This window comes from Podarcis tiliguerta, assembly GCF_965153285.1.
Source record: "Podarcis tiliguerta genome assembly, chromosome: 3".
In the NCBI taxonomy this organism is placed as follows: domain Eukaryota; kingdom Metazoa; phylum Chordata; class Lepidosauria; order Squamata; family Lacertidae; genus Podarcis; species Podarcis tiliguerta.
This window is the reverse complement of record NC_139536.1, coordinates 11,268,918-11,288,262: the sequence shown is the minus strand read 5'-3', so window position 1 is coordinate 11,288,262 and position 19,345 is coordinate 11,268,918. Positions and strand designations below refer to the sequence as shown.

The window sequence follows — 19,345 nt, the reverse complement described above, 5'->3', positions numbered from 1 at the left end:
CAGCCAGTGTTTTTGTTCCAACAAGAAATTTAGGAAGAAGAAGAAGAAGAAGAGTTTGGATTTGATATCCCGCCTTTCACTCCCTTTAAGGAGTCTCAAAGCGGCTAACAGTCTCCTTTCCCTTCCTCCCCCACAACAAACACTCTGTGAGGTGAGTGGGGCTGAGAGACTTCAAGGAAGTGTGACTGGCCCAAGGTCACCCAGCAGCTGCATGTGGAGGAGCGGAGACGCGAACCCGGTTCCCCAGATTACGAGACTACCGCTCTTAACCACTACACCACACTGGACTGAGTTTTTACAATTTCTTAAGCCTTGCAAGTTTAGAAGTCAGTTGCAGACTCAACAGTGATGATGCTAGACTCATTCTCAATTGGTGTATCTGACCTAAAAAATGTAAAAACAAAAACAAAAACAGTGAGTCGTATTATTTTAACCCTCTTGATAGTTTTCTAGCATTAAGTGCTGCATGTGTTGAGCTTGACTGTGAAAAGATTATATAAAAGATTTAGTGAACTAGGAGAAGGAAGTGGCAGGCACAGTGCAAGGCAGGGGCAATCCAAGCCTTTAAATTAATGAGCTAAAAACATGTCATTAAAAAAAACACAGTACAGATTAATGCCTCCCCCCCCCCCCCCAATTCTCTCCTAATAATCTGGGAAGACACAGTAACAAGACAGATATATTAGTGTTTACAAGTTTCCACCCATCTGGAAATGGTTCAACTGCACATAAGTCAATGTAACTTTGCTAAGCCAAAACACAGATGTTACACACTTTTAGAACTGGAGGTGGGTGGGTAACACATAAATAGGTCATAGCCATTTTTTGCTTCCTACTGTCCTATTCCCAAAATGGCCCACCATCTCATTAAAGTCTTCTCTGACACTGGAGTTTGCATGCTATTTTTAGATATAGTCCAACTCTTAGAAACGCATCATTATATGAAACTGTCATAATGCACACAAAAAATCAGGACCCGTAAGCTAGTGAGCTGCTTCTTATGCAACCCTCCTCAACCAAAGGTTAATGACTGTGTCACAAATTGTCATTCTCATGACATATATGGGGACATATCCCTACATCAAATTGTCTCCTTCCCTTGGATATTTGGATACACAAGAATCCAATGATCAAAGCTTACGAAGTACTGAATGTCACTTTTACTTTAGGTAAAAAAAGGTAGAAGTATGTCAGTAATTAATTAGGCATATTTCTTCATTTGTGTAATGCATGGCTGCAGGGGCATTACTGTACTGGAACTGTACTGGACAGTCTCAAATATTAACTAGTCATTTCTCTGCAAGTTATAGCTTAAGTGTTTCTATTTGCTAAGTCTTTATAAGGACCCTGAAAAGAAACATAAAAAACACTAGTTAATAATGATTGCAGTCTATGGCAAGCAAAACTTCTCCCTACTCTGGACATGACCTGAGTTTCGTCTGTATTTGCTTGCCCCCAGAAAGTAGGGGGAAAGCTTTGAGGTTATGAGGACAACCTCCAAAATGGCTAACGGGCATAAGTGAAGATCCAAAAAGTCACACAAACTACACATACCGGTGTGTGCGCGCCTGTTTTTCAATCACGGCGTAAGAGAAATAACTGAAGCAGCTTTCAAGGTGTTTGCAACATGGCATGGAATGGTTATATATATGCCATGGTTGAAATATTCCTATTCCAACAAGGAAGTTAAAAATAATCCCACGGACATGCATAAAGACTTGGGCTGTCTTCTGAAGTAGCTCTTTGGACCTCAGTTATCAAGTAATTAAGATGCTACTCATGCTTATTATACAGGTCCCTTCTACCTACTACTGCTCATAACACTACCAATCAGAAGAGTCGTCCAACATCTATTCATTTGGAATGCTTAGAGCTATGCAGGCAGCAAGAAACCTCAAAAAGTACACCAATTCCATGTTGCCACAGCAGCAGCAGCCAAGGACCAAAATAAAAGAAACTGTTTCCAAAACACAGTTGTTGGCAAGTATTGAAAATATCTCCTCCATGTGTTCTGCTTTTGGAAGACAAGAGGGAGGCTGAAAGGGGGAAATACCAAGAAGTTGTATTGTTTATGACGTATTAGCAATTTAGGTGTTTATCCTACTCAATATCAAAGTACTCAAGTTCCAGAATATTTAAAATCAAGCTTGAAGCATCAAGAACAACGTAAATCTATTCAAAATCTTAGAAAAATCCCACCCATTAAAATCCCCATCCATTATTGGTTTGGCCTCTACCCATAAAAAGCCAACTCAAATAAAGGGCTTACGCCTGAGCAAAGGATGAACTTCCACAGTTGCAAAACCGAGCAAGGGCCAATCTACATGGACTTCCATTACAAGCAAGAGTGTGTTATTCAATGTAGTGCTAAGGCAAATATTTTGCCAGCCCAGTAATTTCTTCTTGCACAACAGAATGCTGCCCCTCTCTTCCATACCCCAAGCCCCCTAAATCTACTGCGGGAGTTCCCTCAACCCCCTGAAGCAGATCTGGGGTCAGTGCAGGTTGTGCATGGGTGGGGGGGAGTCCCACTGCAGAAGCAGAATTTCTTTTGCTTGTGCAATTTTTTTGCAGCTCGCCAGACAGAACAAATCCCCCTCTTCTCCCCCTGTGCACTGTTCCAGAGGTTCTCCCAACTGCCCCAGAGCCAACTGGGGGGTATGGGAGATGTGCAGTGGAAGGGGAAGGGGAAGGGGAAGATCCACTGTGCAAGTGGAAGTCCTTGCATGGGGCGTCTGCTGCCGGGGCTCATTAGCTGAATCCCACTCAGTGTCTCTAAACTAGGTCAAATGTTTTTAGGAGGAGGCATGCAGCACTTCACTATCTCACGAAGACAGTAACACTCACTATCTAGGTGCAGAAATACATCTTGATCTGACTATTGTTTATGTCTGCAATATATGAACTACCCCTCTAATGCTGAACCGCCTTGCATAAACTCTTTAAACCACACATTTTGAGTGACTGAAGTATTGTCTTTAAAAGGGGCATTTCCACTCCGTTCCACAGCTTTTTTAAAGTGTTCCCTAACACTTTATCATCTGAAAAACTGAAAGTTTTCCTCAACGTCTTCTAATCAAAGGTTTAAAAGATTTATCAGGGTACAGTATATTTTGTTGCACTCTAGGCTTGTGTTGCTGTTAGGTTATGCCCAAAGTGGGCATGAGTTCAACCACCTTGCTATCAACAAAAAATGACAATGACCCAAGTAATCATTTAGCGAAGATTTAGTCAACTTCTGTCTTTTCACTGGACAGGGTGAACTTGAAGATGAATTGAACCCAAGCAACTGCCTATGGATCGACACACTGCAGGTGGTATGGCAGCCAATAAAACATTGCAACTAACACATTATTTTAAGAACCACATCACATTATTTAAATCTACATTTGTTCTGGCCGTATCTTCCAAAAGTCTGTGAACTACCATATGCTGCCACTTAAGGGCTTAAGAGCAAAATGACAAGGTTTACAGCCTCCGAAGAGCTGGAATTCACTCGTTTTCATTTGGTTCCCACAATCTGACATATAAAAACTGCAAACTAAGACTATGTAGGAAGACAAGGTTCTATATTCTTAAATGCTGGCATGTGAAATGTTTTCTTCAATACATTATTTGTACTACAAAATTAGGAGTACCTAAAAATGAACTCGGAGCTCTCAAACAATAGTTCTGGCAGCTAGGGGGTTAAACAGAGGATTTGTCAGACATTCCCCGTTTTGTCAGACCATTTAACTCTATTTTTAAGCTATTATGCAAAAAGATTTCCTAAATCTAGGAGACTTCTAACAGCAAATTCTAAATAAGATTATGCCAACAACAAAAAATGTTAACTAGAAGGAGGATTGCTTTTTTATTCATGGGGAAGAGACTACAGAACAGATCAATGGGAAAGCCCATTATGTTCATGCAGCAGGTCCTGGGCTCAGTCCTTAGTATCTTCAATTAAGGTAGGTGGTGATACAAATATCTCTATGTGAAATGCTGGAGTTTCTTCCAATCACAATAGACAACCCTGTGCTAGGTGGACATAAGAAAGCTTCCTGCGTCCCCTACAGTCAAACCCTTGGTTTAGCTCTTTTTAAAAAGTTTCTTGGGATGAACAAGGTTATGCTCAGGAGATTCTTAATTTGTTTCCTGCGTATTTTTAAAATATTTTCTGTTAAGAGGATTCACAGAAACAAAAAACATTAATCACAAGCCAGCCAAGAGAAATTATCGAGTTTGTTTTCGATTTAGCTTCAGAACCTTATGATTGTTGCATAATTTTGTAGAGAGCTAAAACATTTACAGAATTAAAAAGCTGTGCCTTTCTCATGCAGCCTGTATAAAACTTTAATCAAATAATGTTACAATTCGAATATTACAGTTTGTAAGTGTAAGAAGGCTAATGATAGCATTTGTGAGAGTTGCTATTTATACTGCATTTCGTTTTTAATACAACACACAACACAGCTGCTTATAAGCAGGAAAAAAACTGTTAACCATCTGCCACGAATAAGGCCACTGCTGAAAGGCACCTACCTCTCACATAACAGAATGAGCTGAACGTAATGTATCTGCTTAGAAGGAATGCACTGTGCTTATGAAGACTGTGAAATACACAACCGAGACATTACAGCAAAGAACAAAGCTAGCCAAGGGGGGTGAGGAGGAAGCACCAGAACTACTAAATTAGGTTTAAAAGCATTTACCACAAACAGCACTGAATTAAAGGCATGCTACGGTTAACCTCACATTTGTATGTCAAATCTCCAAAATGCAAGCCTTCCAAACGTCTAGTTTCACTTACCTGCAGCATACTGACAATCTCGACTTTGTTAAAGAAAATGAAAGATGTGAGAGTAGAAAGAAAATTTTCTTCAAAAACTGATGGTGTTGGCAAGATGATGTCCTGGATGTACTGTACCCTGTAAGTCTGATGAATCTTTTGCCTAAGTTCAGAGTCTGTTATGGGTATGACCTCTTTAAACTTTGCTGTTTTGGTCAAGAATTCTCTGTGCCTTTTTGGCTGAGCTAATGCAGGGTCATACTCAAGGCATCCCACAACATCCATAATGCACTCGTCTGAAAACATCACCTCAAAAAGAGTTGCTTTATTGAGGAACAAAATTCCTCGGATAATTTCATACAAATGATGTAAGCCTTCAGTATTTTCTAGGTTTTCACAAAGCTGGAAAAGCTGCAATAATTTTTTAATGTAGCCTTCATTTTCCAAAGCCAAAGCTAGTTTTTCTCTACGGATGGGCGACGAGAGAACTGAGGTAACTAGGTCTGCAATCTCTTCGAGTTTGTTAAGTTCACAAGTAGGGAGATCAATCAAATGACTTGTTTCTGGCATTTCCTCAAAGCGCTCTTCTTCAGATTCATCAATGAGATCCTGTGTGACTTCCACTGAAGGGTCCTTACCTTGAACCTAAAAATGGAAACATGAACAATTGCTGACTCATTCTGAAACATACCGGTGACTGTCGGAGGCAGAGAAGAGGAAATAAATAATTTGGTCAAATCACATAACATTAATAGGCTTCTGCAAACTGACCAGGAATGAAATGTGGCTCTTGGGCTGCGCAAACTCAGGCTCTGTTCCTGCGGCAGATGCTGATAGTGCGAAAAGGGGAAAGAACTTTCTTGTGGCCCACCAGAGCTGTGCTTATGAGCAACTGTTCTGAACATGACTCACTGGCAAAGGATCAACAGTTCTATTCACATCCCAACCCAGTAGATGTCATACAGGAGAGTCACATGCAGTCTATGGTGGCTGTGATTCCAGGCACAGGAGAACTCTGCTAGGAGACAAGGCAGCCCAAGTAGTTGGTTTAAAGCTCAGTCCTAGGAATTGGATGAAACTTACATATTATAGTCCTATACAGATTCATATAAAGCATTTTACAGAACATGTAGACACACAGCAGCATGTTTTCAGTTACATGTTATTTCACACACATGTACATGTCATGGAGCTTAGAATTACTGTTTCTCCGAAGCATGAACCTGTAGCGCTGCAGGCACATTTGCTGCCATGTAAAATGCCAAGGAAGCCTAAAATATTACTATAAAAAGGGGCAATTGAAAAACACCCATGAAAGGAGCAAGCAGGTGAAACTGTAAAATAAGCCTGTGCCCTGATGCCATGAAGTTCTAATACTGTACTATGAAATTCTATGACTGTGTTACATGTAAGCAATAATAACATAACATGTTCAAAGTGGGATTTGTAAATAATATGATTGGAATAAAAATGTGGTAAGTTTTAAAAAGATTAACCTTACCTGGCAAATTTTCTCCCAGATTTCATCACAGCCAGCTTTTTCTTGAAAACTCAGGGCTAAATCATAATTCTCTGCTTCTGACCAAACAATCAAAGTATCCTATTTCAAAACGAAAGACTATACTGATTATTTGATTCCATACAAGTACAACAGTGGCATACAATTAGGTTGATATATCCAACAAAACAACTTGGTGAAACGGGATACTGGGGTTTTTTATTTAAAAAATGCTACCTTTTTAGAACTGCTCTTCATATGCCCTTTCACAATTTCCTATTAGGAAATTTTAATTAGAAATATTAACCCTCCAGTTTAAAGAAACAATAATATTTACAACTGATTTTATATTATACAGGCAGGATTATTTTTACAATATAATTTACCATATAAATCGCCAATGATCTACAATGAATGCAGTTGAATACTCTTCGGTTATGCATGTCTGGATAAAAGGCCAAGAGGCTAGCTATGTATTTAAGAACATCTCTGATTCAATCCCTAGCATCACCAGATACAGCTGAGACACTCCCTGCCTGAAACCCTGGAAAGCCACTGCCAATCATTGTAGACAATACCAAGCTAGACAGACCAATGGCCTCTCATGTTCCTATCAAAGGCATGTTCCTATGTTCCTATCAAAGGCATGCACAGAACCTAATAAAATTCACCCAGGAAGTATAACGATTTATCTTAATTGTCACAATATTCTTATTGTTTTAGAAAGAGAACAGCAATAGGTAGGGAACTGCAATGTCCTGAAATGGGGAAAAAAATAATCTCTGACATTATGAATATTTGTGATGATCCAGACAGAATTTTGCAATTCTTTGTTTATAGAAAATTGTATTATACTGTGAAGCCTTCAGCATTAAGACATACACAACACTAGCAATGAAGATCTAGTTGATCAGAGAAAATGGGAAGTCACCTCACCTCTCTTGATTTTGCTCTCTCAGAGATACAAGTTCTCAAGCAGGCAGAGACCATTGTTTATCATGTTCATGAGGATACAACAGGAGTTGAAAAGCTTGCATGATATACCACTTAACTAGTTCCTGAGACGCAACTCTTATTTTCAACACATACAGCTGATGTATTTAGGATCAGAAAGCCATATTGTAAAGGGACAGAATCTTAAAACCACCCTCTCACTGAAGCAGCGTTAATTCAAAGTCATTAAAAGATAGATTTCTATTTTTACGGAGAGATTTGCAAGTTAATTATTATCTTGCCATCTTTCATTCACAGGATCAGGATAGGTCAGGAAAGCTATGAAGAAAAACCCCTTTCCTAAAAAACATTTTAAAATTAGTGGGAAATGTTTAATTTTTATAACTTTTAAAGTGTACAAAAGCATGCCTAGCATACATTAAAAGACTGCTATTAAACAACCTTAAAGAAACGAGTACCAACTTTGAACCACATTTTTGAGAATGAAGTCTGCCCACTTGTACAAATAAAAATCATTTGTGCAACGGGACTTCTTGTTCTAATTCTGTCTCCTCCAGCCCCCCCCCCCCAAATCTGCTGTGGAGGGTCCCCCAACCAATGTAATTTAATCAAAACAAAAGACAAATGAAACTTAGTTAACAATATTGTTGCTTTTATTATTTCAGGCATTTTTGAAATGCAAACCCATGGCCAATATTAAAGTAATTTCTGTTAATGCTTGAACTGGCAACCCAGCTATGCTTCTATGAAGACGTTTATATAATCATCTACGATGATGCATCAAATCTCATCTTTGGGATTTTGGATCCTTTCCCAAAATGCATAAAACAATGAAATACCACCAATATTTCCCAAATGCTTCTTTTGGTGGGGTGGGTATTAAATTTGCTTCCTGTCTCCTGAATCAGACCTGTTTCTACTAGTTGAAAACCTTCGGAGGCAATTTGGATACAAAACTAATATTGCAACTGCATTGCATAAAACAGCCTCATATATACTGCCATAAGAGCCAGGACAGAGTGAAAAAGGAGAGGCTCTTTACTACAGTAAAAATAAACTATATGTATACTACTAAATTCTTCTTGTTCTTGGAAGTAAAATGTACGCAAGAGTTTCTATATATACATAGAATGATTGAAAAGGATAACAAGTGGCTGCAACCTGTGTATTTTTGAATTTGTGTTCAAGCCTTGCTAAACCTATTTATAGACAAGATTTACTTATTTCAGCCCTGAGCCTTCATTCTATTCCATGCAAAACGGTTCCTGTGCCAGCAGAGTTCTAATGAAGTCAAGTGAAATTTTCCAAAGGGACAGAAGTCGGGTCACCTTCTGTGGATCCAACTATAAATCTGAAACCTACAATTGTCTTCAGTGACACAAGCCTCATTGCTGGGCGTATAAAATTTTTCCTACACAGTTCCTTTCCAAAATCCTCATATTTCGTATCTCAACACTCAGTGCTGAACCTCTTGTAGCTTCCTGAAGATCCAAAGAAAGTGTTACATTATCTGAAATTCTGCACCAGCCAGTTTGAACCTTTCCCCTAACCTTATTTATTGAGGGACAGATCCAGCCATGGTAGCAGTGCCCTAAATGAGATTTGGAACATCTGCCTATCACGTCAGGCCACGTTCTCAAAAATATTTATCACTCATATTCTTTGTGACATTCTTACAGACGAGTCATTGTGAAAGGGTTTTTTTGTTTTAACATCATACTAATTCAAAATACACTTTTTATCCATGAACTCTTTGTTCTCTAGAAAGTTACTGAAGGAATAAGGCTCTTAGTCACCATGTGTAGGTTACTCTGTAAACCAAAGGAAAGTCTACTATGGGATTACACACACACACACACTATATATATATATACACACATACATAGTAAATAATATTACTATTAATAATAATTATAATAGAATTAGAAATCAGTTTTATGGCTGAGTTCAGACAATATTTCTTGGCGTCATGAAACATGGGCTGTGAAGCTGGGGACAAGTATCAAAACTGAGCACTTTGCCTTCGTCTCATGCAATGGCTTCAGTGCTTCATTCTTGCTTTGCATTAAACTTGAAGTTCCTAATACATCTCAGTTGGAAAACTCTTGTGTAAAGTCAGGTAGCTAACCAAAATAATAAGACAGGATGCAATCATACTTTTATGAAGATGGGGAAGATTATCCAAAACTGTTCTATGGCTGTAACTTTAATCAGTAAGCCTTTGCAAGGAATTAAAACTCAAAAGAGTAAACGTATCTGGGATATCCCCTCCTGCCCCCCCAAATTAATATACTAAACTTAATTTGCAATATGGGGGAAATGGTGCAGTACTTATAACAGACTAAGTACTCCTTAATCATTCCAACACTAGAATGGTCAAAGAAACATGTAATCTAGCTTTTAAAGTCCCGTCCCCCCAGGTTCCTTCCTTTCTGTCATAGAATGCACTCGCAATTAAGTAGTGTGCCAACTCTGTGCAAACAAGAGATTTCTGTACAATGGCAACACAGTAGATACTTATAGGAAAAAGCTAGTACGTGCCTGCTGTTTTTGATATGCAGTGTTTGGATTTATCTTCGATTCCAACAAAAGCGAACCTGAAAAAAAGAAGAATTACAGTTAGGAACCTATGTGAAGTAAAATGAGTTTTATAGAAATCAGTAATCTATGTTTCAGAGCACCACCCTCCAGTCTAACAGTTTCATACAAGCAATGATGAAAGACAGCAGAGATAAACACAAAATCAAAACACACATCTGCAAGTCCATTCTAATACCTTGAGAGACAACTAAAAGCAAATACAACTACGCCATATAATTTTTCTTACTCATGAAATAATGTATTCTTATCTTCTTGAGGTGGCTGACATATATTCTGTTCAATCTTACTCGACTAGGAGTGATCGCCAAAGAAGAAGAAGATATTCTGTTGCGGTATATTCATAACACTAAACTCTTTAACCCTAAACTTTGTATTATGTGTGTATCTAAGCAGTCATGTATCGTGGCAACCGCCCGAGTAATCTTTTCCAGCCCTCACAAGGTTTATTTAGCACATTAACACCTGTTCGTTAGCAACGTTGCCAATACATTTTCTAAAAACAGCTTTCCTGATCTTTAAAGAAAAAGAACCTATTACAACAAGAGTTTAAATCTTTGCTACAAATATATTGCAACAAGGAAACTTTTTTAAAAGAGGCCTTCATACCAAAACACACACACACACACACACACACACACACACACACACACACACATATATATATATATATATATATGGCTTATAAAGATTCCATCCTAAGGGGCAATGTTAAGGTAGTGCTTTGGATACTTATAACCCAGTTCTCAATACACTTCGAAATAAACATGTCGAATTCATAGCTACTAACTAGTAACTGAGCTATTCTAAAAGTTGAAGTATTAGCACACAAGAAACCTTTTGAAACTATGTTCCATATTATTTAGGCATCTGTCAGAGTAATGCGCCCGGTAGCCTTAAAAGAGGCAGGAATCGAGAGAAAAAAGAGGGGTCTCCTTCCCCATCCTAGGCACTAGTTTCACCTAAGGAAGTGTTTAGGGTTTTTTCCCTGTAAAACTGTCAGATGAACAAGGACCTGAAGAAGACTGTTCAACATAATAAATTTTGTTATCAAGTATGAAGTGCCTTTGAATGGGTCATCTCATTGGGATAAGCTTTTGAGCCAAGCTTTCTAGAACTGCAAGGAATTTCACGTCTGGACAGGAAGATGGAAGTGGAAAGACTAGTGGTATTTGGAAGAGTAACTCTGATACCACTGCAGGCCTGTAAACAGCCATGGCCTGGTCATCTACTAGTAAGAATCACCTGAACGAAGGTGACTAAGTAGAGAAGCTGCCTCACCTCCCCCCCCCCTTAACCTTTCAGCCCCTTTCTTCTTACGACAGAAAACAACTAATGTTTAACCTATGGGGGGGGGATGGGATTACTAATGACTTCTGCAACCTTATGGGGAGGGTACTAAAGAGAGGGGGGGGAGAGAAAAGAAGAGAACTGAGATCTGTAAAGGAGGGCAGGCTGCAAGAGACAAGAACTGAGGGAAGAGAGTGGCTAGAATCACAGATCTGTAGAGTTGGCAAAGGGACCCCAAGGGTCATCTAGCCCAACCCGCCTGCAATTATTGCAACTATTGATATTGTTGCAGGCACGTAATCAGCAGCGCCTGTCAGCCTTTATTCTCCCCCCCCCCTTAATATTTTGTGGGGTGGGGAAGAGAGAACAAAAACACGAATAACTTGCTCCCGAGACTTCAAGTGAGAGGGAAGGAGGATTGTGTTGTGAGAGACAAGAGGTGCTCCGCGGAACCCTTTGGGGGAGCCACCTGCCCCCTAAGCTATCAGCCTTAGGACGAAGGGGGGGGGGAAGCTCCTTAGGGTCCCGATGGGAAATGAGGAGGGGGGCCCCTCTCGGGGCCTGAGGACCACCTCGCCGCCTCCCCCCTCCTGCCGCTCTCCATTGTCCCAGGCAGCCCAGCCTCCGCCTCGCCCCATTATCCCTGCCCCTCCTCACCGTCCGACTCGGCCCGCACCAGCAGCGACATCCCCTTGAGCCGCTCCACGTAGGTGGACGAGACGTGCCCGGTGCCCCTGTCGTCCCATTGCCGCTCTTCGTTGAGCGTGTAGACCTTCACCCGCCGTCGGGTGTCCGACATGGTGCGCGGCCCGGCCCGGCCGGACTGCGAGGGACTGAGGAAGGGGCGGCAGAGGGAAGGAACAGAGGGCTCCGCCGCCGCTCAGGAGCCCTTTAACTCGCCGCTTCTCATGGCGCCCGGGCCTGCCGCCTCTGCCTCCGCCTCCGAGTCCCCCCCCCCCCCACTCAGCGTCACCAGGCGAGCAGCAGCAGCAGCGACTACCACCGCGGCGCGGCCGCCATCTTGTAATCCGACTCCTGTCCCGTCCCTGCCTTTCTCTTCCTCTCAGAGCCGGGGAGGGAGGGGGAGGAGCGGGGCGGAAGGCCTGCACGGGCTCCACTAGCAGGGGCTACGGCGGCCGAGAAGCGAAGGAAAGCGAACACGAGCGGGCGGACGCCTTCGAGCTCGCGTAGTTTGGAAGGGCGGAGGAGATGTGGTGCGAGGAGGTTGCGCCTGCGCGGTTGCGCCTGCTACTGCTGAGCGCGGGAAGGCGGCGTTCCTTCGCCTCTCTCGACCTCTCTGGCAGTTGACGGCACATAGACTCATGGGGAAAAAAGCGTACAGAGAGACGCATGTGGCGAGAGTCTGAGGCCCGCGCATATTAAAAAAAACACACACGTCCACAGCCCTTCCCAGGAATTATAATAAGTAACACACGCACCAATATTTTGAATACAGGAACAAACAATCTGAAGAAGTGTGCATGCACAGGAAAGCTTATACCCAGAACAAACTTTGTTGGTCTCTGTGGTGCTACTGAACAATTTTTAATTTTGTTTATTTCGACTGTGTCAGACCAACAAGGCTACCTACATGAAACAATCAGTTAATGTTCCCCACACACAACCACCCCCCCAACTTATGTCCAGATGTTTCTTATCTTGTGTTTTTATGAGCCACCCTGAGATCTATAGGTGAAGGGTGGCATACAAATTTAACAAAGATAAATAATAACAAAATAATACATTGATTTCATAGCTGCCGGTTTGAAAAGCAGTCATGCCACGGGTTTCACGCATGTTCTTTGTTGCAAATGAGACGAAAGTGGGCTGCGTTTTCTGAAAGCTTTGAAGGTTCTTGCGCCTGCCTTCTTTGTACCTTTTCCGTACCATTTTCCCATTTAAATGTTATTTGAAATGTATTAAAGAAGGGATGCAGGCATGGGCGGGTATCGCCTCCGAGGTGAAAGCACTTCCCTCAGTTATCACGGATATATGAATATCATTTATTTTTGTAGCCAAAGCCGATAACAACAGCAAATACATTAAACAGAATAAAATACACCACAAGGTAAAAAATAATAATTTTAAATTAAAACCAGGCATTCTGTCAGATGAGTTTGCTCCCCTGAATAATTTAGCTTTAAACCTCCCACAAACTTTTCTCCTTAAAATTGCTGCTCCAAAGGCCAAAACAGGCTACTTTTTCAGAGGTGTAGGGGACACTGCCCCCTAATAGAAAGTTAAATCAGATAATCAATCTATCAACTGGGATGTTTAAATCTTTGAACGAGGCTGCTCTTAAATCCTCCTAAATTGGGCAAACCAGTAAGTAGTGGGTAAGGCTTCAGCTCCATTGCCTCCACATGGGCAAACACTCAGTTCACGTGCTGTTTTCTCAAAGCTCAAGATTATAAAGAAAAACAACCCTCCTTAAACTCAACAACGTTGCAAAAAAGAGTAACTGGCTTGTCAACTATATCAATTGAACATGCCCAAGCACCAGTGCTTTTGACCTGAAGGAATTGGTGACAAAATATGCAAAGGAAAAGGCACGCAAAGCAAGACTTAAATTTTAACATCACAATTCGCAAGGTTGTGCGCTGAAACATTTTATTTTGCATTTGAGGAAGGTAATCAAAGGTTGCTGCATTACTACTTATTGCAATTTAAGTTAAATTCAGCGGTTTCAAGTTTTGCGCTTTTCGTTTTCCTGCAAGACACCCGCTTTTGAAATTTGAAGCTAGCGGTCAGGCTTGGCGGTTGTAAGTTGCTACCCTTGCCTAGGGCACTGGGACTAGTTCCAGAGAAATCTGGAATCAGTGTCCTTCAGCTATGGCACAGTGGGCAGGGGGACAAACAAAAAACTATTGCATAGTGCATAGACTGGAACTGCAGAGCCATAAAGGCGTTTATGCATTTGACATTTGTGGTGCTGGTTACATAGTGAGAGTAAGGAGTTTTCATGGGGAGTTGGGTATACCAAGGGGCTCCAGTATTAAGGGGGGGTGGCAGGAAAAGGGTCTTGCTAGTAAGGTGTAGTGGTTAGAGCATGGCCTTCGACGGGTGGGTCAGAGCCTGATCCAAGATGGGCTGCAACCAGGAGCACTACCACCATGCAAACGTATGATAAATGATGGGGATTTAGATTCCCCAAATGCATGTTTGGGTTAAAACTGGGTCTGAAAAGACTGAAGATACTTGGGTTAGAGTGTCAGGCTACAACCTGGGAGGCCAAGGGTTCAAGTCCTTCCCCCTCCACTCAGCCATGAAGCTCTGATACCTCTGTTCTGATACAACATTCACAAAAACATGAACAATCTCTTTAAAATAACAAACCTCTGGCTGTTGTCAATATCTATTGTGTCCCTGTGAGGACACAATACATGGCTGGCACCACCAACTCCAGCCCCCTGGCAATGGCTAATACCTGCCCTGGGACCTCTTTTATTTTTTGGATGAATTAAACATTTGGAAAAGCCATTATCTAACTGTACAATCCATAACCTTGTGAACACTTATGGAACCTTCATTTCCTTACTTTTATTCATAGCTATTCTGATCTGCTGTATACAGTTGTGTTTTATGATATGCTAAGCAGAGGACGAGATGGTTGGATAGTGTTCTTGAAGCTACCAGCATGAGTTTGATCAAACTGCGGGAGGCAGTGGAAGACAGGAGTGCCTGGCGTGCCCTGGTCCATGGGGTCACGAAGAGTCGGACACGACTAAATGACTACACAACAACAAAGCAGCATACACAGTGGTACCTCGGGTTAAGTACTTAATTCGTTCCGGAGGTCCGTTCTTAACCTGAAACTGTTCTTAACCTGAAGCACCGCTTTAGCTAATGGGGCCTCCTGCTGCTGCTGCGCCGCTGGAGCACAATTTCTGTTCTCATCCTGAAGCAAAGTTCTTAACCCGAGGTAATATTTCTGGGTTAGCGGAGTCTGTAACCTGAAGTGTATGTAACCTGAAGCGTATGTAACCCGAGGTACCACAGTAATTGATTAGGATACTATTTTCTAATTCATGCTAGTTGCTTATTTCACTTTAAAACTGGGTCTAAATCCTGGGCTGAAAATGAAGCTCAGGACAACAATAAATGATGGAATGCGGGAGATTTCAATCTGTGTAAGAACTGCTGAGCTTTTCCAAAGAGTATATAAGCTGAAGACTCTCCAATGTTTTGCACACCAAGCGGTAGCCTAGTTCGCTTCTGTGATTGGAGCAGTCTTGATCGCAACAGAATACTTATTTCCCCCAAAAAACTCTTTAAGTTAAAATTACTGAGTTAGCTAGAGACTCAGAGTCATAACAATATTTCCAAATCAATTGACAATAAATTAACCAAAGTGAGTCCGACTTTCTCTCATTGAAACCACAATTACTACCAAACATCAAACAAAACATTAAGAGTTGTGGGAACTCTAACCCAGTCCTCAGAATATCTGTTTTACAAAAGCCTAAAACTGTGAAGTTACAAACCACTAAGAACACTGTAGATAAGAAAACACTACTTGGATAGCAGTATTGGAGTTCTTTTCCTTTTCCCCTGGAACGATTAATGCACAAAATGATGTCACCTTCATTAAAGGATAGTCCATAACTCTTCATACTATGCCGGGTGTTAGACTAATTATATACTAAACAATTCAGAAGTTAATTCCACCTCAGCACCTTTATTGTTCCCCAAGGTGCTTACAACAAATTCCAGGATGAAGGACGTGTCTCAGTGGTTAAAACTGGAGCAGCTAATGGTTATGCAGAGACCAACAAACCAGTCACTGTTGTTTAGACTCGGGGCTTGTGGTGACACATATTTGCATATCTAATTATGCAAATAAAATGTGAGATCACCTTAACCTTAGGCTTCAAGAACAAGCTGCAACAGGGAGAGTTGTCCTACAACACTTATGAAAGACACACTCATTGGGGCAAGCCTCTGGCTGCTGAGAATACCCTCTGCATGACCTTGCCAGCTAAACTTAATGCACAGACGCAACAAGTAAGAGGTGCTTCTCAGGGCAGCCAAGGGTTTATAGTGCTAGGGAATCATGGTCCTGATGGCACGATAAACTCGCACAGGCTGCACTCCGAGTAAGTCCCACAGAACACTGTGGGATTTAGTTCCTAGTGTACATACAAACCCGAGGGGGGGGGGGGAATAACAGCCTTGATCAAACAGCAGAAAAGCAATATTCCATCCATATTTATTTTATTCATCATTAAACATATTTTTAGTTCCTTCTCCATCAAAGATCTCAGGGTTGGTCACAATACCATTACAAAGCAATCTCATCAGGAGACCCGTTCCGTGTGACCTAGGAATGGCGGCATTGAGTTTGACGGCACCTACCTTTGGGACGGGACGCGGGTGGCGCTGTGGGTTAAACCACAGAGCATAGGACTTGCCGATCAGAAGGTCGGCAGTTCGAATCCCCGCGATGGGGTGAGCTCCCGTTGCTCAGTCCCTGCTCCTGTCAACCTAGCAGTTCGAAAGCACGCCAAAGTGCAAGTAGATACCGTATTTCTCACTCTATAAGACGCACCTAGTTTTTGGAGGAGGAAAACTAGAAAAAAATATATTCTGAATCTCAGAAGCCAGAACAACAAGAGGGATCCCTCTTGCTGTTCTGGCTTCTGGGGTAGCTGTGCAGCCTGCATTCGCTCCATAAGACGTACACACATTTCCCCTTACTTTTTAGGAGGGAAAAAGTGAGTCTTATAGAGCAAAAAATACGGTAAATAGGTTCCGCTCCGGTGGGAAGGTAAACGGCGTTTCCGTGCGCTGCTCTGGTTTGCCAGAAGCGGCTTAGTCATGCTGGCCACATGACCCGGAAGCTGTACGCCGGCTCCCTCGGCCAGTAAAGCGAGATGAGCGTCGCAGCCCCAGAATCGGCCACGACTGGACCTAATGGTCAGGGGTCCCTTTACCTTTACCCTTTGGGATACCCTTCCATCACACACCTTTGCTCTGGGCCCCACTGCTGCCATAAGGGAATTGCTGTTGTGCTCATGTCCTGCTCCTGAGTACAGGATTTGATGAGGCTTTGGTCTGATCAAGCTGGGCTCTCCTTAACAGTCAACACTGGGCTAAGTGAAGAGGCTAAATAGACTTCTCTGGCAGCAGCAAACAAAAGATGCTTCATAGTGATTCCCTCTAGAATTTGCTCTCTGTCTGTGCCTGGATGTATTTGATAGGAAAAACATTCACCTTTGGTCCCCACCCTGCATTCAGCTCTCACTTGTGGCTCCTAGAAGCAGTCAGCATGTGACAGCGGCCACAGCCTGGGAATGGCTTTGACTAGCCAGCTAAACCAGGGGAGAGTAGTTGATGTGTCTCAAAACCTCAGTGAGATAGGGGCTCACCTAGACAGCATCTTAAAAAGCAGAGACATCACCTTGCCAACAAAGGTCTGTATAGTTAAAGCTATGGTTTTCCCAGTAGTGATGTATGGAAGTGAGAGCTGGACCATAAAGAAGGCTGATCGCTGAAGAATTGATGTTTTTGAATTATGGTGCTGGAGGAGACTCTTGAGAGCCCCATGGACTGCAAGAAGATCAAACCTCTCCATTCAGCCCTGAGTGCTCACTGGAAGGACAGATCGTGAAACTGAGGCTCCAATACTTTGGCCACCTCATGAGAAGAGAAGGCTCCCTGGAAAAGACCCTGATGTTGGGAAAGATGGAGGGCACAAGGAGAAGGGGACGACAGAGGACGAGATGGTGGGAAAGTGTTCTCGAAGCTACCAGCATGAGTTTGACCAAATTGCGGGAGGCAGTGGAAGACAGGAGTGCCTGGCGTCCACGGGGTCACGAAGAGTCGGACATGACTAAACAACTAAACAACAACAGCAGCATGTGAAAACATGCTCTCGTGGATGAGACCAAGAGTGGGTCCAGTGGTCAAGAAGGCAGTTTCTGCACGCTTGCCGTAGTGGGGAGTGAGGGGCAGATGGGGCTCATCAATCCGGAGAGGAGATCCGAAACACCTGGAAGGCACCTTGTACACCTTGCAACTCAGGCAGCCAAACTGGTGCCAAATTGATTGCTCTGCTTTCCTTTGGACTATATCCATGAGGCTGAAAGGGGGTCTTGTCATCTGGGCAGCCTCGCGCCCCAGGGAGGTCACAGCACTGCTGTTAGACCTCACCTAGAGTACTGTGTCCAGTTCTGGGCACCACAGTTCAAGAAGGACACTGACAAACTGGAACGTGTCCAGAGGAGGGCAACCAAAATGGTCAAAGGCCTGGAAACGATGCCTTATGAGGAACGGCTAAGGGAGCTGGGCATGTTTAGCCTGGAGAAGAGGAGGTTAAGGGGTGATATGATAGCCATGTTCAAATATATACAGTGGTGCCTCGCAAGACGAAAAGAATCCGTTCCGGGAGTCTTTTCGTCTTGCGGTTTTTTCGTCTTGCGAAGCAAGCCCATTGACGGAGTAGCGCTATTAGCGCTATTGGCTAAAAAAGGGCTAAAAACGGCTTTTCTTAGGGGGGGGATTAGCGGTTTTGCTGCTAAAATGCTTTTAGCAGCTTAGCGATTCAGAATAAGGGGTTTTGGAGCAAAAAAAATAATTGATTTTTTTCGTCATTTTTCGTCTTGCGAAGCAAGCCCATAGGGAAATTCGTCCTGCGAAGTGCCTCTGCAGACGGAAAACCCTTTCGTCTTGCGGGTTTTCCGTCTTGCGAGGCATTCGTCTTGCGGGGCACCACTGTAAAAGGATGTCATATAGAGGAGGGAGAAAGGTTGTTTTCTGCTGCTCCAGAGAAGCGGACACGGAGCAATGGATCCAAACTACAAGAAAGAAGATTCCACCTAAACATTAGGAAGAACTTCCTGACAGTAAGAGCTGTTTGACAGTGGAATTTGCTGCCAAGGAGTGTGGTGGAGTTTCCTTCTTTGGAGGTCTTCAAGCAGAGGCTTGACAACCATATGTCAGGAGTGCTCTGATGGTGTTTCCTGCTTGGCAGGGGGTTGGACTCAATGGCCCTTGTGGTCTCTTCCAACTCTATGATTCTATGTTAATGCAACGGCTTTACTTCACCTCCAGAGGCACACTCCATTGTCTCTCAAGACAGACGGATGCCAACAGCTGCACTCTCAGTATGGTTTTAACACTGGAGAGCACCCAATATTTCTTCTGGCTGTTGGTTCATTTTGACATTTAGGTTATCGCTTCTACTGGGAAGTGCAGCTCTCAATATGCAACAATAATTTCAAAGTACAACACAC

The 19,345-nt window shown here is 42.6% G+C and overlaps 1 protein-coding gene across 2 annotated transcripts in view; it reads right to left on the bottom strand.

Moving 5' to 3' along the window:
- PPP4R3B (protein phosphatase 4 regulatory subunit 3B) overlaps positions 1–12,313 on the bottom strand; it is a 29,942-nt gene extending 17,629 nt beyond the window's left edge. Inside the window, exons 1-4 of one of the 2 annotated variants that reach the window (XM_083432583.1) lie at positions 11,769–12,313; positions 9,765–9,820; positions 6,273–6,371; positions 4,793–5,416 (exon numbers count right to left, since the gene is read on the bottom strand). In XM_083432583.1, the coding sequence (XP_083288709.1) occupies positions 4,793–5,416; positions 6,273–6,371; positions 9,765–9,820; positions 11,769–11,910 (921 nt within the window). In that variant the 5' untranslated portion in view covers positions 11,911–12,313. The remainder of the gene's footprint in view (positions 1–4,792; positions 5,417–6,272; positions 6,372–9,764; positions 9,821–11,768) is intronic. The other variant, XM_083432582.1, reaches the window with a different exon arrangement.
- Positions 12,314–19,345: the final 7,032 nt, after the last annotated feature.